This window comes from Nannobrachium achirus, assembly GCF_963921795.1.
Source record: "Nannobrachium achirus genome assembly, chromosome: 2".
NCBI classification, from domain to species: Eukaryota; Metazoa; Chordata; class Actinopteri; order Myctophiformes; family Myctophidae; genus Nannobrachium; species Nannobrachium achirus.
This window is the reverse complement of record NC_137811.1, coordinates 65411624-65436623: the sequence shown is the minus strand read 5'-3', so window position 1 is coordinate 65436623 and position 25000 is coordinate 65411624. Positions and strand designations below refer to the sequence as shown.

General features: G+C 44.1%; 2 protein-coding genes across 2 annotated transcripts in view; both read right to left on the bottom strand.

The window, feature by feature from the left end:
- The window catches only part of myh14 (myosin, heavy chain 14, non-muscle), a gene marked incomplete at both ends in the record, with an annotated part of 100746 nt that overhangs the window by 3424 nt on the left and 72322 nt on the right, over positions 1–25000 (bottom strand). The window contains 13 exons of the mRNA XM_080748357.1: positions 1248–1456; positions 1971–2094; positions 3159–3247; positions 3925–4053; positions 6113–6274; positions 7562–7774; positions 8250–8348; positions 9022–9135; positions 19718–19966; positions 21372–21524; positions 22140–22244; positions 23754–23960; positions 24436–24580. Coding sequence (XP_080604483.1) covers positions 1248–1456; positions 1971–2094; positions 3159–3247; positions 3925–4053; positions 6113–6274; positions 7562–7774; positions 8250–8348; positions 9022–9135; positions 19718–19966; positions 21372–21524; positions 22140–22244; positions 23754–23960; positions 24436–24580 — 1998 coding nt within the window. The remainder of the gene's footprint in view (positions 1–1247; positions 1457–1970; positions 2095–3158; positions 3248–3924; positions 4054–6112; positions 6275–7561; positions 7775–8249; positions 8349–9021; positions 9136–19717; positions 19967–21371; positions 21525–22139; positions 22245–23753; positions 23961–24435; positions 24581–25000) is intronic.
- Positions 13398–18967, bottom strand: LOC308308282 (thimet oligopeptidase-like; the record flags this gene model as incomplete). Its single annotated transcript, XM_080753664.1, has 3 exons — positions 13398–13432; positions 17122–18364; positions 18473–18967. 3 exons carry the CDS (start codon positions 18965–18967, stop codon positions 13398–13400), a joined length of 1773 nt encoding a protein of 590 aa, XP_080609790.1.

Sequence of the window (25000 nt, the reverse complement as noted above, 5' to 3'; positions counted from 1 at the left end):
TTAACTTAACTCATTCCCTGCTAGGCCCGATAGTCCCGACTCCCGAGAATAAGCTAATGTCCCTCCCCGCCAGGCCCGATAGTCCCGAGAATTTCCCGTTTTTGAAAAAAAATAAAATAAAAATGTAGTAGGCATGATAGCAATCGCGAAATTGCATGTTTAACCCCCATAGCAACCCCATCTTTCAAACATGGCAGCCATCTTTGTTTACATTTTAGGAAAACATAATGGCTGCTAGTTCATGAATGCCTGAACGGATTTCCATTCAGATCTAGGCATGCGTGTGCATGATCCGTGCACTGTGAATTACATGGAAGTCTATGGAGACGAATGGCAAATGGGAGTTCGAAGGTATTTTAAAAGACGGGGAATGAGTTAATGTGCAACATTGTTTTCTCACTCAACAGTAAACAAAACAAGGTAAGGTTTAAAGTGTATAGAACGTATTTGCACATTTCTAAAGTGACAATTTAAGGACTTTTTAATACATCTAAAATGACAAACATTGGCCAAATTGTCAAATATTAGAAGCAGAAATTGTGAAAATAGCAGACAGATCTACATGCTCACAACGCGTAGATCTGCTATTTTCACAATAGAAAAGTGTTTTACAAAATGTAATGCCTCAACTCTTAGTGCTCGTCAGTTAAAATATGATTATTTTGGGGGTCTCTGCCTGAAAAGGTTGAGAACCACAGTCATAAGACACAGGTATGTCTGTGTGTGTTAGGGCATTCACGAATAGTGATTTTTTAAAAAGTATTCGAATAGTCGAATATTCGACAGGACTGGTCAAACTGTCAAATATTAAGTCAGCAAGAGGCAAACATTGTGAAAATAGCAGCTCTACATGTTGCGAGGCGTTGTGAGCATGTAGATCTGCTATTTTCACAATATTTATCTGTGGAACCGAGTCACATTAAATGTAATACCTACAATTCCAAGTGCTTGTCAGGGTGGGAGCCCCCAGTTCAAATATGTTTATTTTGGGGGTCACAGCCTAAAAAGGTTTGAGAACCCCTGGTATAGAGCATTAACAAATTCATCCACCAGGGGCATTGACAACTCATTCTTATGACTTCCTATCTCGCCAAGCTTTATAAACTATATATTTTTTAAAGAGAAAACAATACAATTTTTAAAATAAGCGAATATTCGACTTCGGTGAACAACGTCGAATAATGACTTTGATATTCGAATATTCAAATATTTAGTGAATGCCCTAGTGTGTGTGTGTGTCTCCTCACTGTCTCTCCTGCTCCAGCTGCTCCTCCATGGAGTCTATCTTGGTCTCCAGGGCGGCGACACTGAGCTTGTGTTTGCCCCGGATGGCTCCCTCCAGCTCTCCCAGGCGAACCTTCAGCTCCTTGTTCTGCCTCTCCAGCTGCTCCCGGGACGCCTCCGCCTTCTGACACAGCGTCCTCTCCCCCTGCAACTGCACCGTCATGGTCTCCACCTGCAGGGGACACGGTAGCGGTCAGTTTGCTTCCAAACGTTAAACCAGAGGGTCCTCTACAGGGGGTCCGGAACCCCTAGGGGGTCCTCAGAGTTACTACAGGGGGTCCTACAAATCTGTGTGTGATAGAAGCTTTTTTTTTGTCTCCTTTTTGATATTAACCACTTGAACCCTGGCGTCCATATTCGGAGAACTTTAGCCAAAAATAGCCGATCTACAAGCTCACAACGCCTCGCAGAAGAGCTTTGGTGTAGAGGGGAAAAAGAGCAGAATAAGTACAGAGCGAAAGGTCAAGCTTATTGGCCATATTGATGGTTCAAGTGGTTAAATATCTGAAAACACAAATTGACATGATTCCAAAAATACACTGATGATTGTGCTGTCAAACGATGAAACTATATTGAATCTATGAACAGGTTGTGGGGGTCCCTGCTTTCATCTCTCTCTCTCAACTAAGGGGTCCTTGGCCTGACAACGTTGTACTCTATACACCCCTGGTGTATAGAGTACATACCTGCAGTGCAGTCTTTCTCTGTCTCTCCGCTGACAGCTCAGAGTTGCTCTGCTCCTCTTCCAACTCCTCCTCAAGCTGGGCAACCCTGGCCTCCAATCTCCTCTTCTCCTCACACAGAGCAGACCTGGCATGCACACACACACACACACACACACACACACACACACACACACACACACACACACACACACACACACACACACACACACACACACACACACAATACAACCACAATGCATATTCTCAGTAATGTACAGATCATTATATTGATAGCATATTGTTTAGTAGCTGTGATCCTAGTTTACTGAGGCACCACACTGTTTCTCTCCGTATTTGATGTACAGTGTATGAGTTTTACCTGGCTTGTTGTAAGTCGCTCTGAATAAGAGCGTCTGCGAAATGCCTAAATTGTAATATATATACGTATTACGTAGTATATACGTAAACCGTTTTTTTTGGTAGAAAAACTAAAACTCCATATGAGAGGAGATAGTAGCAGTACAATCAGGGCAGGAATTCATGGAGGCCACGAAGGCCATGGCCGCCGTTGCCCCTCAGTTTGGCCTTGTGCCCCTCAAACCAATAGCATGACCTGAGGCCACAGTGGCCTTAATGCCCCAGCTGACTGTACCACTTTCTCTTCTCTCTTTCTGGTCAATATGTGTAGACAGTAGACACCAGTGTCTTTTGTTGAGATTCTGAAATCTTAACTCCCGAGTCCCCATCTAATTACTTTTCCATCCCATATAGCTACTGCTCTATCAATAAATATGTGTAATCTCTGTGTTCATGTCAAGGTGCAGGCTTGTCCATACAGTATGTGTTGTAATAATGTCCATGTATTTGCTAAAGAATCACAGTGTTTACTTATTTATATCCATAATAATAGATTGTTCCCTTTAAAAACCTGCTATTGACACGTTTCACACATTTACTATATCGATTTTAAATCATTGAATCAAATCGTATCGTATCGACATGAATGAACCAATATTGTTCATGTATCGTATCGTCAACCATGTATTGTGATACGTATCGTATCGTTGTTCAAATGTATCGTTACACTCTGGTGCATAACGGTATGTTTGGACACAGTAGCCTACATTGGTACTCAGTATACACAGTGTGGTAGGTGTATAATATAAACACTACATTGGCATTTTGGTTAAATTGAACACTGATACTAACTTTCCAGAAGTGCTGTTCATCATTTCTTCCGAAATCTCATCTCTCTCCTGCTGGGCTTGTCTTCTCTGCCTCTCTGACACTGACAGCTCCTACACGCACGCACACACACGCACGCACACGCACGCACGCACGCACGCACGCACGCGCACACGCACACGCACACGCACACACGCACACGCACACGCACACACACGCACACAGATTGCAATTAGGCCGGTAATTGCCGGTTTGGACAGTTATTTTAAATAAAAAGGAAAATACAAATCTCTCTGAAATCCTCGCAAAATAAAACACAGCAGTTTTATTATCACCACTAATCAGACTTATTTGAAATCCTCTGTTCCACAAGAACTCTCTCTCTCTCTGCGAGGTCGCGTCACGACGTCACGTGCAGGTGAAGCCACAACGTCAATCACATGATGGAATAAACACTGTTCCATTCTGTAATACATCACCATCTGAACTAAAAAGCTTTATTAAGCTAATTAAGATACTTTTCTAAGATGAAGCTGTTATATGAAATTCTGATATTACTCCTTATGTAAACCCAAAATATTATGCTGTAACACCTGCTTGTCAATGTTCATGCATAAACAAATTGATGAGGCCGTTATTTTTATCAGATGTCCAGTAAACTGGAATCATTCCGGACATTGTGTCTGGCAGTTTAAAGTCTTAGTGGAACCTCTGACACGCACGCACGCACGCACGCACGCACACGCACACACACACACACACACACGCGCGTGCGCGCGCGCACACACACCTCAGTGAGTTGTATGAGTTCAGCCTCCAGCGTCTGCAGGCGTTTCTCGTTGTCTTTAGACTGTGCCAGGACCTCCTCTCTGGCCAGCTTGGTCTCATCCAGCTCCCGCAGCATCTCCTTCATCTGGGCCTGATGGCAACAACACATGTTAACCTTATTTATGGCCACATAATACAGGGGTCTTCAACACGGGGTCCTCAGCAGGGACGTGCAGAAAATGTTAGAGAGGCAGGGGCTGAAATAAAGGGCCTTTCGGTGAAAATACTGAAAATAGCAGACCTCCAAGCTCACAATTTGTGAGCTTGTAGATCGGTTATTTTTGGCAAAGCACTTTGGTGTAGAGGGGAAAAAGAGCAGACTAAGTACAGAGTGAAAGGTAAAGTTTATTAAGTATTGATGGTTCAAGTGGTTAAATATCTGAAAACACAAATTGACATGATTCCAAAATACACAGATGATTGTGCTCTCAAAAGATAGCCTGACACTCAGCCTGAATTGACATTTCGTTTCACTCCATTATTCAGTCTGAAAGTGCTTCCCTCCAGAGCTGTTTCTGGGATGGGCGTTGCCAAAGAGGCAGTCTTCTGCAATTGGTTCACCACAGTAGCAAAGCAAATGACGTAGTGTTGTTATGTGTGGTTGGCTAGTGGCTAGCCTGTTGCTTGCTAGTGCAACTTGCTAACCAAAGAAACAGCAGGAATAGGAGCACAACGAATTAGTAATCAAACACAACATAACATGTCTGCTACTGATTTTTCATAGCGAGATCGATACGATACCATTTTACCGCATTTTACCGCGACGCGATGTGTGCAGTCCCGTCGGCAGCGGCGAATTGCATATGAGTTCTGGGAAAACCCCACCCACGCTGATCACAAGACGCTGATTCACAACGCTGATTTGCCGTACGGATTTCCAAACGAGGAAAACCTCTTCAGTGAGAGCAACACCAGACTCTTTTAAGGGGTGTGGCTAGCGATTCAGGGTCTGAACCAGGCTAGTCAAAAGATGAAACTATATGGAATCTATGAACAGGTTGTGGGGGTCCCTGCTTCATCTCTCTCTCAACTAAGGGGTCCTTGGCCTGAAAACGTTGAAGACTCCTGCTTTATGCATGCACATAACCTATATAGGTTGGTTCTATGCAACGCAGCCATATTGGGAGGAAATTGGGCCCCTTCCTTACTAACCGGTTATTCTAATTCTAGTGAAGCACAGTGCTTCTCAAACCTTTTGACCTCAAGGACCACCAGAACTCTGATTTGCATTGACTATTTTGAAAGTCAATCCCATGTTAAGTTGTTTAAACCTGTCTCCTGCCCTGAGCCATCTTAGGCTAGCACAAGGAAGATAAAGAAGGAATGGAATCACGTGACCACCGGGCATGCGCCATGTCTGGCTATGAAGCTCACCATGGGTGCCAGAACTCGCACTGGAAGTGCGATAAAATACATGTCAGTGAAGCGACCGCAGTTTTCCCAATGACCCTGAGCGCAACGGTGGGGACGATATGCAATAGGCTTCCCACACTCCCGCGCCCCCACCGTTGCGCTCAGGGTCGTTGGGAAAACCGCGGTCGCGTCAGTGAATGGAGCCTGCTTGATCAGCTCATGAACAAACCTGGAACAAAAACTATTTATGAAGGACTGAGACCTTTGTCATATAATCTGTTCAGGAATATAAAAGAAGACATATCAAAGGTATTTTTACAATCACTTGCTTTTCGATGTGCACAGTACATAATGAAATAATAATATAACAGTAAATAATAATCGTTTCTGTCTCCGCAGTATTGCAAGATTTGGTTCCCAGACAGGAAACGGTGGATAGTCTCGCGATACTTGGCTCGTTTAGAAACATACTTTTTGCTCTTTAGATACTGCTATAAAATGACACAATGCACACATCGAAAATCCACACAGCAGAAAAGAATGTGTGACATGCCTTCTTTTATTTTCCTGAGCTGAGTTATAAGGGTCTCACTTTTTCATAAATAGTGTTTGTTCATGAACTTCATGAGCTGCTGGGAGGCTGCTCCAGTGTTCCTCCGAACTTCCGGTTGCAGTTTGGCACCCATGGTGCGACGAATCTGCCGGTTGGAATTGCGAGATAGCGAAAGGGGCGTGGATGTCTTTACCTCCTATTTACCTTGGGCTAGCAAAAAGGAAGATGTTGCCATGTCCCCTACCTGCAGTCTGCGGAGCTGCTTGAGGCCCTCCTCTCTGCCGCGGTTGGCTGCCTCCACCTGGGACTCCGCCTCCTGGAGCTCCGCCTCCAACTGCTTCTTCACGGAGAGAGCCTGGGAGCGCTGGCTCCTCTCCTCCTCCAGCTGCACCTCCAGCTCCCTCACCTGGACACAAGACGACATTACACCACCATGTTCACTCTACAAGACAACATTACACCACCATGTTCACTGTACAAGACAACATTACACCACCATGTTCACTGTACAAAAAATAGACAATCATTTTTTCTATTTCTGTAGTATTAACAAGAGCTTATGACTAAATAATAACCACACTAGATTGAACACAGGTTATTTTTGTCCCTTTCCTGAAAACAACAAACAACGCTATATGACCACAGATATAGTTTCAAAAGACACATACAGTATATATATAATATATACGTCGTCGTCCATATACGTCGTCGTCCACATATACAGTTTCAAAAGACATACATTATGTACGACCACAGATACAGTTTCAAAAGACACGCAACAACGTCACGAGTAACTGCATGGGAATATGCTGTCACACAGTATCTATTTCCCAGCCCTATACTAAATCAGTGGTTGTCAACCTGTGGGCCGGGACCCCCAGGGGGTCCCCAAATTATTTTGGGGGGGTTCCCCAGATGATTAACCTAGTGTGGAACATTGTTTTCTCACTCAACAGTAAACAAACCAACATAAAGAGTAAGTGTGTATAGAGGGTATCTGCACATTTCTAAAGTCACAATTTAAGGACTTTTTAATACCTCTAAAATGACAAATTAAACATTGGCCAAACTGTCAAATATTAGGGGCAGAAATTGTGAAAATAGGGTTAGCTCAGTATATGTTTGGTCAAATATAAGGAATATAAATTTTGTAGGGACAGGATCTGTAAATATTCCGCCAACACAGTACCTGTCTAATACTTGGTGATGAGGATGTGTGTGTATCGAATAGTTCAACCCACTGACTTTATTGTGAATGTTTTTATTTTTTTAGTGTACTTATACTTTAGATTTATGTATGTTGACTTTTCTTTTCTTTTTATCTTTATTTATATTTTTATTTTTCTATTCACCTTAACTATTCCGTGGACGGATAGGACAATGACGACAATGGGGGGAGGGTTGGGTTGGGGAGAAAAAAAGAAAAAAGAAATGTCTTGATTATACTGTAATGATATGAAACTATTGTTTGACTTTGACATGAATAAAGATATTCTTAAAAAAAAAAAAAATTGTGAAAATAGACGATCTACATGCTCACAACGATAGAACCGTGTTAGACAAAATCTAATTCCTCAACTCTTAGTGCATGTCAGGGTGGGAGGGGTCCCCAGTTAAAATATGATTATTTTGGGGGGTCGCTGCCTGAAAAGGGTTGAGAACCACTGCCATACTAAACGATATGACACAGTACCTGTTTGCTGAGAGCTCTCCTCTTCTCCTCTCCCTTCTCCTCCTTGGTGCTGATCTCCCTCTCAAACTGGGCTCTGAGAGCCTGCAGGGTGACCTCCAGACGCAGGCGGGAGTTCTCCGCCTCCCCCAGCTCCTCCTCCAGCTCCTGGGTCTGGACACGCAGCGTCTGGGCCTCCGTCTCCAGAGCCCGCCGGGCCCTCTCCAACTCATGCACCTGAACACACCGCAACAGGCAAAATATGGTCAAATGCTTATTTGATGCTTTAGCTATTGAAAAATAGCAGATATACAAGCTCCTGCTGCGAGCTATTTTTGAAAAGTCGTGAAAATATGTGCAAATCTTATGTAAAATATGTATTTTTAAGCAAACATTTGTAACTTAAATTTTGCTTCTGTGGGGGTCCCTGGAACTAAATATTTTGGCCAAATACATATCATTTTGGGGGTCCGTGACATGAAAAAGTTTGAGCACCACTGACCAAGAAACATTTTTCAATAGTTAAAGCACAAAATAATGCGTAATAATGCGTTTCCAGTCTAAATGGGTTAAACAACCGGGACAGACATACATACGTACGTACGTACGTACGTACGTACGTACATACGTACATACATACGTACATACATACATACATACGTACATACATACGTACATACAGACAAAGCCAGATGTAGGAACCGCTACTTACATTCTTGCCAACATCGTCTTTTTGGTTGACAAGCTGTTCCATCTCCAGACGCAGCTGCTTGTTGGCTCTCTCCAACTCTTCTCTCTGATCCTGAGCTTCCTGCACACATGCACACACGCACACGCAAAGACACACACACACACGCACACGCAAAGACACACACACACACACACGCACACACGCACACACACACACACACACACACACACACACACACACACACACACACACACACACACACACACACACACACACACACCAGAATATAAGCATACCTTCTTTATAAATAATTGTAAAAGATATATGGGAAAATAAATAATGAACCTAAACTCATATCATGATGATTGAAAGAAGACTAAGGCCTGGCAGCGCTCCAGGCACTGAGGCTCAGTGTAGCCTGACAGCGTGTCGCGGGTTCGAGTCCCGATCCCAACTGTCACTCCCCATCTCTCTCCCCCATTTCCTGTCAGCCTACTGTCTATCTCTATCAATGAAGGCATAGAAGCCCCCCCCCCCCCCAACAAAAAAAAGAAATCTAAAAATAAACGTTTATATATCTAATATATATCTAATGTAATAACAGTGTGAAGTCTGTTAAATACCCACTGACTTTAATGGAATGAAAATTATTCTGCAACTGGCAGGAGGGGAACAAGTGACTAACACTTTTTACTGCATCAGTAGAATCAACAGTGCATGTGTGTGTGTGTGTGTGTGTGTGTGTGTGTGTGTGTGTGTGTGTGTGTGTGTGTGTGTGTGTGTGTGTGTGTACCTGCAGTGCTCGGGCCAGGGCCAGGGAGCGTGTCTCCTTCTCTCGGCTGTCGGCCTCGGCCCGGTCCCTCTCCTCTGCCAGACGGGCGCTCACAGCCTTCTCCTCCGCCAGACACTGACGGGCACAACAACAACAGGCACAACGTTGGGCTTTATTTACATGCCTTGCTCAAAGGTACTTCTAACAGTGCTAACAGTGGTTGCGTACTATTTGGTTCTCAACCCGTGGGCCGCCAGGTGTTTGAAAGTGGACCTCCAAACAATTGGCAAAACACTAAGACAGGGGTCTTCAACGTTTTCAGGCCAAGGACCCCTTAGTTGAGAAAGAGATGAAAGCACACAACCTTTTCAGAGATACCATATAGTTCCATTTTTTGACAGCACAATCATCAGTGTATTTTGGATTCATGTCAATTTGTGTTTTCAGATATTTAATCACTTGAACCGTCAATACTTAATAAACTTGACCTTTCACTCTGTACTTCGTCTGCTCTTTTTCCCCTCTACACCAAAGCTCTTTGCTCTTTGCTATAATCTCTGTGAGCTTGTAGATCTACTATTTTTGGCTATTAGGTTGTGTTAGTCGTATTGAATATTTTGCTTGTGTTTGACATGGTGGTGAGATACTTGTAGCACTGACTGGCATTGACTTTTATGGACAATTTTGTTTGGCACTCTATTGATTGATAGTTGTGCTTAAAGGGATATTTCACTTTCAAAAAAACTTTTGGTAATTTTATCATCTAATCAGGCTTTTATGAACACCCTGAACAGTTTTTAATTTGCTTGATTGAATATTTCGATATTTGATGTAAATGTTACCAGGCCCTCCAGGCCCTGGGCCTCTCCCCACACACACCCATTGTAACTTCAAACTTCATTTTAACCATGATAGATTCATTAAAAACACCCATATTACCCTCTCATATGTGAGCAGGCCGTGTTTTTTCCGATAACTTTTTTCATTTATTTTTAATAATTATATTTTTGTATTTCATTTTTTCCATTTTCCCAAATAATTATAAAAAATAAATGAAAAAAGTTATCGAAAAAACACGGCATGCTCACGTATTAGGAGGGTAAAATTTGTCATTAATTGCGACCGAAGGTCGCATATACTCTGAAGAACCGTGTCGCTTGAGTGACCTTCCTTCCTTCCGTATCCTCTGAGTGACCTTCCTTCTTTCCTTCCGTATCCTCTGTGATGTCAGTGTGATGTCAGCGAGTTGTGACATCACTTCCTGTACAGGGCGGCTACACGAAATGTGGATAACACTATATATGGAGATAGTCCAGTCCATCATGTCATATGGGACTACCGTCATAGAAAGTAGCCATTGTTAGGCCGGAGTCAATGGCTGTCTGTCTGACTGTCTGTACAGGAAGTGATGTCACATGACTTTTTATATATAGCGTCTGTGTTAAGAAATGGAGCGAAATTTGTTTGGCCTAAACATGGAGATGTGGAGAACACTATATATTAGGGATGCGAAGATATACCGGTACGGATCGTAATCGCGATACAAACGTCCGCGACACGAGTGAATCGGTTCATTCAGTGTGTACCGGTACAATAGACGGCCGAAATCGTGATGGATCGTACCGTGAGTGTCTGGATCGGTAAATTCCGCGGTTGTATCGGTTCTTCCATAATAGTATTTCATTCTATCCTGTGTTTCCGAGGCGCCATGAATGCACCATCATCAGCCGTGGCCCGTTCAGCCCCCTCCCCAAAAGCCAGTCTTTAACGCGAGCTGCGACTCGGACAGACGGACAACATCTGCACTCTGCATGCAGGCAACCAGGGAGACAGACAGTGCAGCGAAATGCGAGTGAATCAACACAGACGAACTAGCAGCCCCACGGGTTAAAAAGATGCAAGATTAGTAGTAAAGTACTTAGCTTTATAACATCCAAGTCAGCTGCGCAGATTGTTGTCACAGAGTAGCACAGGCTGATCGAGTGATGTGTAATTAACAGCCCTTTCTTAGCGAATCTCTGACGGACAATTGATTGAGATCATCTTCTGCGCTATATTAACTGCACACACACAACAACAATGTTGCTGGGTGTTGTAGGACTACTGCTTGCGTTTAAAACAAAGTATTTGTCTCTGTTCTACAACTTTCCTGTTGATGCAAGCAACTCTCTCACTTTCTCTGCTGCTAGTTCTGCTCTGGGAAAGAAGCCTAATTTATACATCGCAGTACAAGGGTGTCGCACCTAAAATAGCAGACCTACAAGCTCACAATGCGTCGTGGATGCGACGCGCTGTGAGCTTGTAGGTCTGTTTTAAAACATTTTGGCTATAACAATTGCATAATCCTGGATTCAATATAATATAATATAATATAATATAATATAATATAATATAATAATACAAACCAGGAAGGGACTTTATTGTTTTTCAGGTCAAGGACCCCTTAGCTCAGACAGAGATCAAGCAGGGACCCTCGCTGTAGGCTAGGCATTATAGCCTACTGTATCACACAAATATTTGGCAGGCCCCCTGTAATAACCCTGGATTGGGGTCCCTGACCCCCAGTTGAAGACATATAGGCCTACTAATAATGACATAGATAGGCCTTCTATATGATTAGTTATCAAACAATTCAACAATAGCCAGCAGCTTTGTGTTCTCCCAGAATACTATATGTTGGGTTGTTAGACAGAGCCTAGTACTACAGTGAAACAATAAATTGCCTTGAATTTAAATTTCATAAATTTTTTGTCCCTATGTTTTGTACATTTTGGGATTTGGGCTTGAATCGTGGTGAATCGTGAAACGTATCGCATCGTATCGGGAACAGGGGTGGATCGTGATGTATCGTATCGGCAGGATTTCAATGTATCGCAATTATATCGTATCGCTGGCAGTGTATCGAGGTGCGTATCGTATCGCCTCAGTGGTCGAGATTCGCATCCCTACTATATATGGAGAAAGTCCATTCCATCATGTCATATGGGACTACCGTCATAGACAGTAGCCATTGTTAGGCCAACTCAATGGACTGAGTCAAGCTCAACGTTGGGCATTCGGACCTATACATGGAGAAATGGAGCGAATCTGTTTGGCCTAAACATGGAGATGTCATATGGAACTACCGTCATAGACAGTAGCCATTGTTAGGTCGGAGTCAATGGCTGTCTGTCTGAACGTCTGTACAGGAAGTGATGTCACATGACATACTTTTTATGCCCATATATGAGTCCTTCTGTACCACATCTCCATGTTTAGGCAAACTCCACACAGAAAGGCCCTATCGCCAACCCAACCTAGGGTGTGAGCGATAGGGCCTTTCTGTGTGGAGTTTGCATGTTCTCCCCGTATCTCCTAGGGTTGATACCCTCACAAAAACATGAACAAACTCCCCCCAGAATGACAACAACTAGAATCGTCAGAGAAACGCTGTGGTTGGCCAGATGGTCAAGAATTGGCGCGACCTCGCCCTTTAGGGCGAGGTTGCATGTCACCCTGAGTTCGCATTCCACCCTCAGGTGTCTTACTAGTTATGACTACCAGCAACCTGTTTTGAACCTGTCTGAACCTCTCAGAATCTGAATCTGAGCTGGGACAATACCGGATGTAGAGCCCTGTGCAAACCTTCAAAACATTCAGAATAGATACTGTTAGGGGTCCCGCCTGTGACCCCAAGAATATGGCCCCCTGTCCTTTGAAACCCTATGCACTGTATGTACTGAATAGAGAGAGAAAGACACACAGCTGCTCTGTGTTCGTGCATCCAGCTCGACAAGATAGCCTTGGGTGACTCCTCAACGCAGCTGGCCACGCTAACGAGCTGTTATCTCTTATCTGTCAACATGAGATATATTTCCCTTGGGAAAGCAGGATGCCGAGTAGCCCCTGCCTGGGACTGGACATCGAAACGACCTTGACTGTCTGATTTTGCAAAGATGTGCGTGTTAGTGCATGAGAACTGCGTGAGAGCGTGCAAACGTGTGTGTGCTAAAATATGTTCTGTGTGTAAATCACGCCACTGTGACGCGACGGACCTCTGTATAAAGGAGGCTGCTTCGTGTCTCCTGTTAGAGTGTTGCAGCTATCCCCGGCCCCTTCGGGGGCTGGAAGGAAGTTACTATTATTTGTTCCTGCTAGACTGTTAGTATTCTCTGACACTGTTTAGCCTACCTTTTTGTACTTAGTGCAATTTTTGGACTTCTTGTTCTACTACTTAGAGAGATTTTGACTTGTTAGATTCTCTGTTTTTAGTCAAGTACTTATATTGTACTTCTCTTTATTATTTTCATTGCCAATTACTGTATTGGTGGTTTTATATTTTGTAACTGTTTTTTATCACTAAAGCTTTTTATTATTCACTTTTATCTGGTGTCTGTCTGAAGTCATTTTTTAAGAGTTTACAACTTTTTAAGGTTTGACTTTTTCCCCTTCCCTAAGGGGAAGGAAGGCCGCACATGGGAGAGAGGTATTAAATACCTCCAGGGCACTCGAAACATCTCCTGGCTGTGGGACTGAGTGAGACTTTTGGTAAGAATCAACAAGAGTATTTTCTTAGGTTAAAAGTCTTTCACCTTCTCAGAAGCCAACTCAGCGCGTGCTGAGTTGGCGAGCTTGACAGAAATAAAGTCTCCAAAAACCCTAACCGGATGAACTGATGTTCACTCTGGACGGTTTGTACTAATAAGTCAAGCGGCGTCGCTCCCGAGCCCCTGGTGAGAGCTACAAAGGTATCAGACTCACACTTTACATTGTCTTTGTGGTTTGCATTCTTCATCCAGACCTATGGTCTACATTTCTAAAGTAAGGTGCATATCCTGGTCTCTAAAATAAATAGTTGCTGTAGAAAGTAATAATATTCAACAGTTAAAGAGGGTCTCATAGATAGCTCAGCCTTTATTCAGAGAAGTCTATATGTATATACAGTAATAGTAGGTTTTTACAAATGAGAAAGGTTATGACACCTGTTTGTGTTAACTTAAAGGTATAGTGTAGTGTTAGTGATAGTGTTTTATTAAAAAAGATCTGGTAACTTTTTGGACTTAGCAACCCCATTGAGGGTTCCGGACGGCGTCGGGGTTTGCCCTAAGAGGTGAAGGGGCATTCAGTAACTCGGAGCTCATTACAGATACCAAAAAAACAACACTACAACAATCTGCAGCCCATGTTTCGAGGTGAATCCTACGAGACTACCCCAAAAGATGTTCACGTTTCTATGAAGTATTTATTTCAGTTTTCCCATTCTTCATCAACCTCGCCTGTTCCTGCTAATGCTGAGAATCTATTTAATGTCAGCCCTGCATCTTTCTTCACCTGGGGATCCCTTCGATTTCTGTTTTCCGTTATTCCTTTGCTCTCTAGGGAGGGGTCGTTTTTTATTGAGGGGTGTTACTGGAGAAAATGTATAAGCCCTTTTATAAAATGCCATGACCCTCCCTCTCAATTGGGGAAAAAATCAGTGACCCTCCCCAAGCATTAAAATAAAAAAGATTGACCCTCCCCTACAACATGGCATTTACCACAGTAAAATTATGCCTGTAAAACCTATATTATTATATTCGTGAGGGGGCAAAGGTAACCAGGAGTGGCTTGACACCATCTGAGCGAGGCCAACTACGTTTGGCTCGCGACTGGAAGATGCTGGCTGATATTGGCCGACAACTTGTGTTTCCTCCAGAGATCGCTACAACCACCCTGAGACCTGACTTGGTGCTCTGGTCCCCTTCTCTAAAAAAGGTGTACATCATTGAGCTCACAGTACCCTGGGAGGACTCAGTGGATGAGGCTTACAAGCGGAAACACCTACGCTATGCAGAGCTCGCGGCTGAGGCACAACAGCGCGGCTGGAACGCTGAAGTCCGCCCAGTGGAGGTGGGATGCAGAGGGTTTGTGGCAAGATCTACAACCAGGCTCTTTGCAGACCTGGGAATTAGAGGCCAAAGCCAGCGGTCAGCCATCAAAGCTGCATCGGAGGCAGCCGAAAGAAGCAGCCAGTGGCTTTTTATGAGGAGGAAGGACCCCTGCTGGGCCCCAAAGAAACCAAGCTAGATAGCGTTCGTATAGGTATATACGATTTGTTCTTTGTTCTGGATTGATATCTCTATGCAGTTGATGTATTGATGTTGATTAAGTCTCATGAGGAGCTGGCATAACGCGATTCTCATGCATGCTTAATCGCTTTGATTGTTGTATTGCTTATTGCTTATTGTATTGCTTTGCTTGTTGTGGGTCGCTTTGGATTTGGAGCTTCCAGTTTGGGTATTGATGTTGATTAAGTCTCATGAGGAGCTGGCATAACGCGATTCTCATGCATGCTTAATCACTTTGATTGTTGTATTGCTTATTGCTTATTGTATTGCTTTGTTGTGGATCGCTTTGGATTTGGAGCTTCCAGTTTGGGTATTGATGTTGATTAAGTCCCATGAGGAGATGGCATAACGCTATCCTCATGCTTAATCACTTTGATGGTTGTATTGCGTATTGTATTGCTTTGCTTGTTGTGGGTCGCTTGGATTGGGAGCTTCCAGTTTGGGCATTGAGCTTCTGCTAAATGCCTAAACTGGAGCCAGGAGGTATGCGGTCAGCCTATAGGCTTGACTCAGGGAAAAGGACGCCCCTGCCTTGCACAGTCCCATGAGAAGTCTGCCATCCATAAGATGAACGATACTCTCATGATTAATTGGAAATGACGCAGGTTCGGGACTCATGACCCTGAGCTGGCCGCCTCCGGAGAGGGTGTATAGTGTATAATGGCCGAAACACCCTAAGACCTGGAGGAACACTACTGATGATGCGTCCTAGATTAAAAACTAACCCCAGCCCCCCCCCCCTCCCTTGCATCCATCATTCACCACCAAGATGACACACACACACACACACACACACACTCTCACACGCATGTGCCTGCACAAAGGAAATTAACATCTTATCCTGTGTTTTGTAAAACTTCCTAACCAGTGGCGAGAACAGAACAGAGATTTTTTTTCTTTCTTTCTTTTTTTACTGTAAATAATTAGGATTTCTTTTTATGGTTAGGCTAATATAATGCATTGAGATCCCAGCTGCACTTCATCCCAAAAACACATTTCCAAATATAAACTAACACACCCTCCAAACTAAAGTAACACACAGTGAGTAGCCTATAGTGCTGCTAGTGTAAAAGTCAACGTGGACATCACATAAAAGGTGAGAAGTTCTCACAGGTTGAGAACAGGTTATTTGACATCTAGGTTACAGATTAAACAGTTGACACATGTGCACAACACCAAGAAGGCTTGTAACTGCTGCCATTCATTTTGTGCTGTCGTCAAATCTGGGTCAAATGCGCATTTTCAACGAGCGGTCGTTAATTCTTTTTAGCACCTTTTCACTTTTTACTTTAGGGAGGGGGGATACAGTTCTGACAACCATTGTTGCTGCCTTACACAGCTCTCCATTGTTTTAGGAAAATACATTGTAGTATAAACACAGCCACTTCAGTTCATTCACACTAACTGCAGTGACTGTGGGGCATTTCCAGGGATGGCACCCAGGGTTTGTCATTAGCTCAATTGCTGCCAAACCCGAGGAACCCGAGAATAAAAAAAATAAAAAAACATTTAGTAGGCATGATAGCGATCGCGAAATTGCATGTTTAACCCCCATAGCAACCCCATCTTTCAAACATGGCAGCCATCTTTGTTTACATTTTAGGAAAACATAATGGCTGCTATCTCATGAATGCCTGAACGGATTTCCATTCGGATTTTTTTGTTTGAAAGCTGTGAGCAATGTGGACACACGTGGTGCATTATCTAGGCATGGGTGTGCATGATCCGTGCACTATGAATTACATGGAAGTCTATGGATACAGTTTGGCCTATGAGAGTACGAAGGTTTTGTTAAATGGCAGCAAATGAGTTAAATGAAGCAGAAGGCTGTTGACAATGGTTGCATAAGTGCCTGTACCTCTGGAGCCATTGTTTGCTTTTGAAAAATTGCATGACCCTCCCTTGAATTCAAAGTGAAATCAGCAGACCCTCCCTAGGACTGAAATTGAAATAGCATGACCCTCCCCTATTTTCCTCCAGTAACACCCCTCAATAAAAAACGACCCCTCCCCTAGCACACTAGAAACCTGCTGACTTTTCTTTTTCCCTTTTCTCTTCTGTTTTTTAACAGTTATTCCTTTGCTCAGGAGGAACGCTTCCTGATTGGGTTCACGACCCAAGAAGTTCTTAAGAATCTCCTCAGCGTCCTTGGAGGCACCAGGCTTCAGGATGCAGTTCCTGTACTCCAGACCCACCTTAGGGTTCACGATTCCTTCCTGTTTGAAACGGCTATAGAACATGTCCATGGACAACACCTCACCATACAGGTAGCGATACAACGTGCCATCGGAGACACGTTTCACATGGTCACAGATAGCTTTAATAGGGGCTCCCAGAATGTCCTTATAGTCCTTATAGAGCCTCATGCATTCATAAGCCAGGCCCAGGGTGTGAGTCTGGGTGTGAACAGCAAGGTCAAATTTAGCTCTGACTATCTGTTTCAGGCAGTCGATACCGATGTTGGCGAGGCGAGAATTGACGAGTTTGTCCAGCAGTTCGTCAGGAATGGGAGCTCCCATCTTGTAGTGTTTAGAGATTCTCTGTAGTGGTTCCTTCTCCCAAACCCAGTTCTCCAGCATCTGGGACGGAGCCTCCACAAAGTCCTCCTCCACATTGAAGGAACTGAACACAGCGTAGTCAACCTGAGCACAGAGGAAGTGCATGGCGTGACCAAACTCATGGAAGAACGTTATTACATCTTGGTGTTTCAGCAGGCAGGGGGTGTTGGGCATTTTTTTGTTTTCTTTGGGTTTGCTGAACTTGGTCACTATGGCAGCGACAGCCATCTGTCTGCTCCCATCAGACAGCAGACAGCCGGGCTGCAGCAGGTAACAATATCCAACAGAATTTCCCATGTCCTTTCTCTCCCTGGTAAACAGGTCAAGGTAGAACTGTCCGACTGTCTGTCCAGAGGAGCGGTCGGTGACGCAGTACAGAGTGACATCTGGATGCCACACGGGGGCGCCGTGCACCAGGCTGAAGGACAGACCCAGCAGATCCTGGCAGATGTCCAGCAGACCCTGGGTCACAACCTCCAAGGGAAAATACTCCTTCAACTGGTCGTGATCCACTCCATACTGGTTCTTCAACACCTGGGCCTTGTAGTCATCCAGGTCCTTCATACACAGCTCTCCATAGAATGGCAGACCTCTCTTCTGACACTCATCCTCCTTTAGTTTGAGGAAGTTTGTACTCTCTTTGTCTCCAAGTGGCTTCAGCTTATGGGCCAGCTCGTCCAGAAAGATGGAGACATTCTTGGGAGACTTTACCATGCTTGTCTTCAGGACAGAGTCAGCACAGGATTTTTGTTTTAAATCGATATATAGATTTCTTAATTTGTAATCAATGTCTTTAACATTGGCTTGTTTCTTACATGCTTGTTGCACCTTAGCCCTTGTGTTATGCCTACGATATTTTAAATACTTAATATTAATCTCTCTGATACTTTCCCCAAGCAATCTCTCCATGTATCTCTTATCCTCCATGCTAAGACTGTCTTCATCTACCTTCAATCCCAGAGCAAGAATCCTCTTGTAGACGTCCTCTCTCCTGCTCATGACCTTGTTAAACTCATACAACTTCTCCCATGCCTCTCTGCTGGCAGCCCTCACCTCCTCACTGGGAGACACATGCCTGGGAAAGACCAACATGTTCTCCTGGACAGCGTACTCAGCATCCATGTCAGCCAGGGCCTTCAGGGTGTTGTTGAAGGTCACTCTGTCCAGGTCCAGGGAACCCACGGCATCGTAAACCTTCTTGGTGTTGGTGATGAGCTCATCAGACATCTGCCGGATCTGTTCGGGGCTCAGATCCCAGCGCAGGCGGTTCTCGGTGCAAACCCGAGTAGTGCTGCTGAAATCCAGCTCTCCTGTGGCTCCCATGTTTGTGAAAATCGACACTTTTTTGGGGGACATCTAGATTTTAACAGGAGGGGATTTCCTTTATGTCGTCGACAAGCAATCTTATATACCCATAACCGTAGTCCAGTAGTTCGGATCAGACTATGACGCCAGTACTAAGATGTCATATTGATGAGGTCATAGTAAATTACTATTGATGACATTATAGGTGTATTGACATTCATTTGTACTGCTGCCGATCCGTGACATGTGTGTGTAGCATAGCCTGTGTGTGTAGCATAGCCTGTACATCCTAGACTCAAATCCTAATCTGAGGACGTTATGCAAGCATGACCACCGCTCACTTCACATTGGGTGTGTGTTCTTTTTTTTTTTTTTTTTTTTTTTATCTAGTTTTGTTTCCATAGCGTACGGCTTGGTTTCAGACAAGGTTCTGGGGAACCTTTTTTTCAGGTCCTGCTCTTGATGTAGAACTAAACTAGAGTTCTGAGAACCAATGGGTGGGGCCTTTTTTGAGACCTTCCTGGCTGTTTCACTTATGAGCATTGACTGTTTTTGACACGTTATGTATATATTCTTCATTCCCTTTCTTTGGTGTACCTTGCTCTTTACTCTACACTGTTCATTTTTTTTTCTTTTCATACTTCTCTGTAACTTTGTAAATGTCCTTATACTGCTGTGCTGCCTCCGGGCGACAGATTTTCCCCCTTGGGACAATAAAGGTATCTATCTATCTATCTATCTATCTATCTATCTATCTATCTATCTCACCTGGTCAAACTTCTTCTGCCTCTTCTCCAGGGAGCTGCAGTTCTGCCTCTCCCGCTGCAGGGCCAGCGTCATGTCCTCTATCTCCTCGCGGAGGCGCTCCCTCTGCCGCTCCACCCGCTCCTTCTCCTCCTCCCGCTGGCGCTCCCGCTGCACCGCCCCGTCCAGCTCCCGCTGCAGCTTCCTCCGCGCCTCCTCGCCCGCCTCCACCGCCACGTTCACCTCCTCAGACTGCTTGCGCAACTCCGCCAGCTGCAAAGGGACGCACACGGGGAAGAATTATCGTTGTTGTCCAGTGGAAACCTTGGTTGAGTCTGGAACACTCACGTCAAAGTAGATTTAACCATTTATTGCATAAATGGAATACAGTTAATCTTGGTGTTAAAGGGCTCCGTGTTCGGAGATGTTCCCTGAATTTTGTGCATGCTTGCTAAGCAAAATCAGGGAATGCTAAGCAAGTCCCCCATAGGGACAGAATAGCAGAACAAAAGCAATACATTGACACACAACTTAATCAACAGACATGATCAGGAGTATTCGAGCTTAGCCAGACTGATCAAAGGTAAAGGCTGGGGTGGAGGAGGCAGCTAGCAGCGTGTATCCGAGGCTTCGGATAACCAAGCATAGGTAGAGAAAGCGAGCCGTATTTAAAGGAGCCTTCCCTACTGAATGAGAGCTTTGATTGTAGTATGACGTAATGTGTGACGTAATGACCAGCAGATATGTGAATGAGGAATGGGAAAAGAGCTGACTGACGGGGCAAGACTCTTGTGTCCTGCATAAACTAACGCTGAAGCATTTATATGTCCAAAACATTCATTTTGTGTTTATCATTTTAAAAATGATTTAAACTAGTGAAAACAGCTGATCTACAAGCACACTTGTAGATCATCTATTTTCACTAGTTTTGTGCGACAGTGTTGTATGATGATGCAGGGCTTTACCCTTATGAAAAACATACAAATTTGAAACTATATTATACAATACTACCATACTATACAATCATACTTTTTATGCTGGAAAGCCTCTTCAGCCTCACAAAAACCCTACCCGATCACCTACAGTCCATAGATGTGTACCTGTTTATTTTATGTATGCATCTGTTTGTTTTTGATAACAGGAAAATAGGGATGCAACTCAACTTTGAATCGTAACTGTATGTTTGAAAGTGAAATATCCCTTTAACTCATACCCTGCCAAAAAAACCGTTTCTATAATAAAAACGTCTTTTTAACTATGGCCTTCCCTGCCAGACGTCTTCTGGACGTCTTTTTTAAAATAATAATTAAAAAAAATAATGTTTTGGACCTCCAACAATGTATTAGGCATGATCGCGATCGCGAAATTGCATGTTTAACCCCCATACCAACCCCATCTTTCAAACATGGCAGCCATGTTTGTTTACATTTGAAGAAAACCTAAGGGCTCCTTTCTCCTGAATGCCTGAACGGATTTCCAAGCGGATTTTTTTGTTTGAAAGCTGTGAAAAGCATGCACATGCATAGTGCATGATCTGTGCACGAATGTGTGCACCAGCGTGCACACTATTTTTTTAACCCTTAGTTGGCGAAACGGCAATATAAGAGGTCCCACTTTACATACGGCACCGACTGAGTTAAAAACACGGATGGATGTGCATCACGGTCCACCCACCCACCTGCTGCGTGTGAGTCTGTATCTGTCTGTTGAGTTCCTTGGCTCTCTCCTCCTCCTCCTCCACTCTCTCCATCAGTCCGTTCCTCTCCTCCTCCAGGCTCCGGACCCTGGAGCCCAGGGCCAGCTTCTGACGCGTCTCCTCCTGCAGGAGCTCCTGTGGGAGGCGCACAGGAGAAGAGGAGGTGAGACACATGTTGGTAAAAAAAGAAGGTTCATCCCACTGGTTCTACTGGTTCCCAAACGTTTTAGCTTGAGACCCAAAAGAGAAATGTGACGTCTCCCCAGGACCCAAGCTAGTGAAAATAGAAGATCTACAAGCAGAACAATAGCGATACGTTGACACAAAACGTAATCAACAGACATGATCACAGACAATTATCACAACGCGTTGCGATGCAATGATTTGTGAGCTTGTAGATCGATTAAAAATTTGTTTTCTAATTTATGGAATTTCTTTTTATATATATATTAGGCATGCCACGATTCACTCAACTCACGATACAATTCGAATCACGATTCAAGGTTCACGATTCACATTAAAAAAGATAATCTTTGAATTAGTTTACTTTTTGGTTTTTACATTCCACTGTTTTTACATTCCACTATATTTGTGTGTGTGTGTGTGTGTGTGTGTGTGTGTGTGTGTGTGTGCACGCGCGCGTGCGTGCGTGCGTGCGTGCGTGCGCGTGTGTGTGCGTGTGCACGCGCGCGTGCGTGTGCATGCGTGCGTGCGTGCGTGCGTGCGTGCGTGCGTGCGTGTGTGTGCTACCTGTGCGTCATGGAGCTGACTCTCCAGGCTGCTGGCCTCTTTAGCTAGACGTAGAGATTTAGAGTCCAGCGATGACAGAGAGCTGGACAGAGACTCTATCTCACACTGGAGAGAGAGAGAGAGAGAGAGAGAGAGAGAGAGAGAGAGACATTCACAAGGAAACTTTTCAAAAATGTTTTAAAATGTTAATAAAAACTATCAAAAATAGCAGATCTGACAGCTCGCGAGTCACAACGTGACAAGCTTGTAGATCTGCTATATTTAACGTACTGTACATCGTGTGACGAAACATATACGTAGGTTAAATATCATTCCACTGCATTGACAGGCGTCCACCTGATGAGAGGTGCTTCACCCATTAAAACCAGGAAAGCATCCGTGGCTATTCAAAAATAGCAGATATACAAGCTCGTGTGGCTTGTAAATATGCTATTTCTGAAAGATCTTGAAAATGTGTGCAAATCTTTGAATATCTATGCTGTCGAGTAGAAAACAGCTAACCCCAGGAGTAAGCTGGTTTTGTCAGAAGCGCTTTTTAATACTTTTTTTAATTTTTTTTAAAGATTTGTTTTGGGGCTTTTTATGCCTTTATTTGATAGGATAGTAGACTGAGAGAAATGGGGAGAGAGATGGGAATGACATGTGGCAAAGGTCGTCCGGTTCGGGAATCGAACCGGCGACGCCAGCAGGCATCATAGCCTAATATGTGGTATGCGCCTTGACCACTAGGCCAGCAGGCGCCCCGCTTTTTAATACTTTTAAGTCATAAAACACATTTTCACAGTTTTAGGGAGGGGCGAGACCAGTCGAGCTCAAGAAACATTCTGTGTATTTTATGTCAGATTGTCATACTGTCCTCACAATAGAATGACAGGATTTAGTTTAAAAAGCCATGAAGATTAAATATTTTGGGGTTAATATACTGTACCAAGGCATCTGGTCAACATATATATATTAATATTATACATGTTGACCAGATTCCAGTATTTCCTTTGTGATTGAGACATAATTTACGATATGATGGTAAATTATGTCTCAATCACAAAGGAAATACAAACAGATTTGGATAGATGGATGCCGTTAATATTTGGTATGATTGAATAGAGACCATATAAATGAACATTTTACCACGGCTGTTGTTCCTTTTTCAGTCTTTACCTATAGAAATCCCAAATAAACAGTTTTGTAATTGGAACCGACTGATCTCCAGGTTTGGAGAGGTCGGAAACCTAGGCTGGCTATTTTATACATTTGAAAACTTGTGAAATGAGACATTCTGCATAATGAGTACTTTATGCTTAAGGATACTTTTGTACTTTTACTCAAATAAATACATTACAGAGTATTTTTACATTACAGTACTGATACTTCTACTTAAAGGAACTAATGTGCATGATAAAATAGCACAATTTTTTCTACTAAAACAAATCTGCCTAACAATGATGTCACTGGTAGACAGGTTTCTGAACTGCCCACAGCTCTCCTAAGAGACACAGACCGAGTAGCACACGAACATAAGTGAGGACCAATAATATGAAGATAGGTTGAAAAGTGGTGAAGTTGTCCTTTAAGTAAAACATGTGAGTACTTCTTCCACCAGGCTGACACACTAACCTGTAGTTTGTGCACTCGTTCCTCTCTCTCCTCCCTGTCGCGGTCGGCCTGTGCCAGGCGGGCGGTGAGCTCCTGCAGCTGGCCCTCGGCCCTCTTGCGGCCCCTCTCGCTCTCCACGCGGCCCCCCTGCAACGTCTTCAGCTCCGACGCCAGGCTCAGCCTCTCCTCCTCCAGCACGCCCTTGGCCTTCTCCAGAGACTGACGCGCCTGGAACACAACATCAGTGGTGTAAAGCAGCCGTTCCCAAACCTTTCAGCTCAAAGACCCAAAAGAGAAATTAGATGTTTGCCTGGGGACCATAGCTAGTGAAAACAGCAGATCTACAAGCTCACAACGCGACGCTTCGCGCCACATTGTGAGCTTGTATATCGGCTATAGAATTTTCTTTTATTCATTGATGAAATTACCCAGGAAAATCATTGATTTTTGAATATCTTAGCTTTTTGGGGAACATTTTTTGAAAATGTTTTGAAATTAATATAATAAAAAACAAAATGTTGGAACCCAAAATTAAGGGACCTATACAAATGTGTCTGCGACCCACAAATGGGTCCGACCCAGTCTTTGGGAACCAGTGGTGTAAAGTAACTAAGAACATGTGTGCGTGCGTGCGTGCGTGCGTGCGTGCGTGCGTGCGTGCATGCGTGCGTGCGTGCGTGCGTGTGAGTGTGTATCTCTCACCTCTCTTGCTGTTGTCCAGTTGCTCCTGCAGGTTGTCTATGGCAGCACAGTGTTTGACCCGCAGCTCAGACAGCTGAGCCTCGTGTCTCCTGGTCTCCTCCTCCACACAGCGCTGCAGGTCACTGAGCTCTGCCTCCCTACGAGACCTGAGGAGGGGAGGAGAGGAGAGGGGAGGGGAGGGGAGGGGAGGGGAGTGGAGAGGAGGCAAAGAGGAGATATTTTACTGAATAAAAGCCCATTCATGAGAAATTGCGAACGTACGTCCAAAGCTCTTCCGTCCTCAACAATGCCACAGCCTCCTATATTCTATAGCGGTTATATTCCGTCGCAGTGCGACGCACTGTGACCTTGTACTGTAGATCTGCTATTTTGGGTGCTTGACACCCATGCGCAACTAAGTGTAAATCTGTGTACGAATAAATAGCAGCGTCTATCTAGTAGGGTCCGCCTAGCACCATCTCTTCCTCTCCGCTCCCTCGCTCCCCCCCCCCCTCTCTCTCTCTCTCTCTCTCTCTCTGTGTCTCTAAGAATTAACTCAAGTACTGTGCTTAAGTACAATGTTGAGG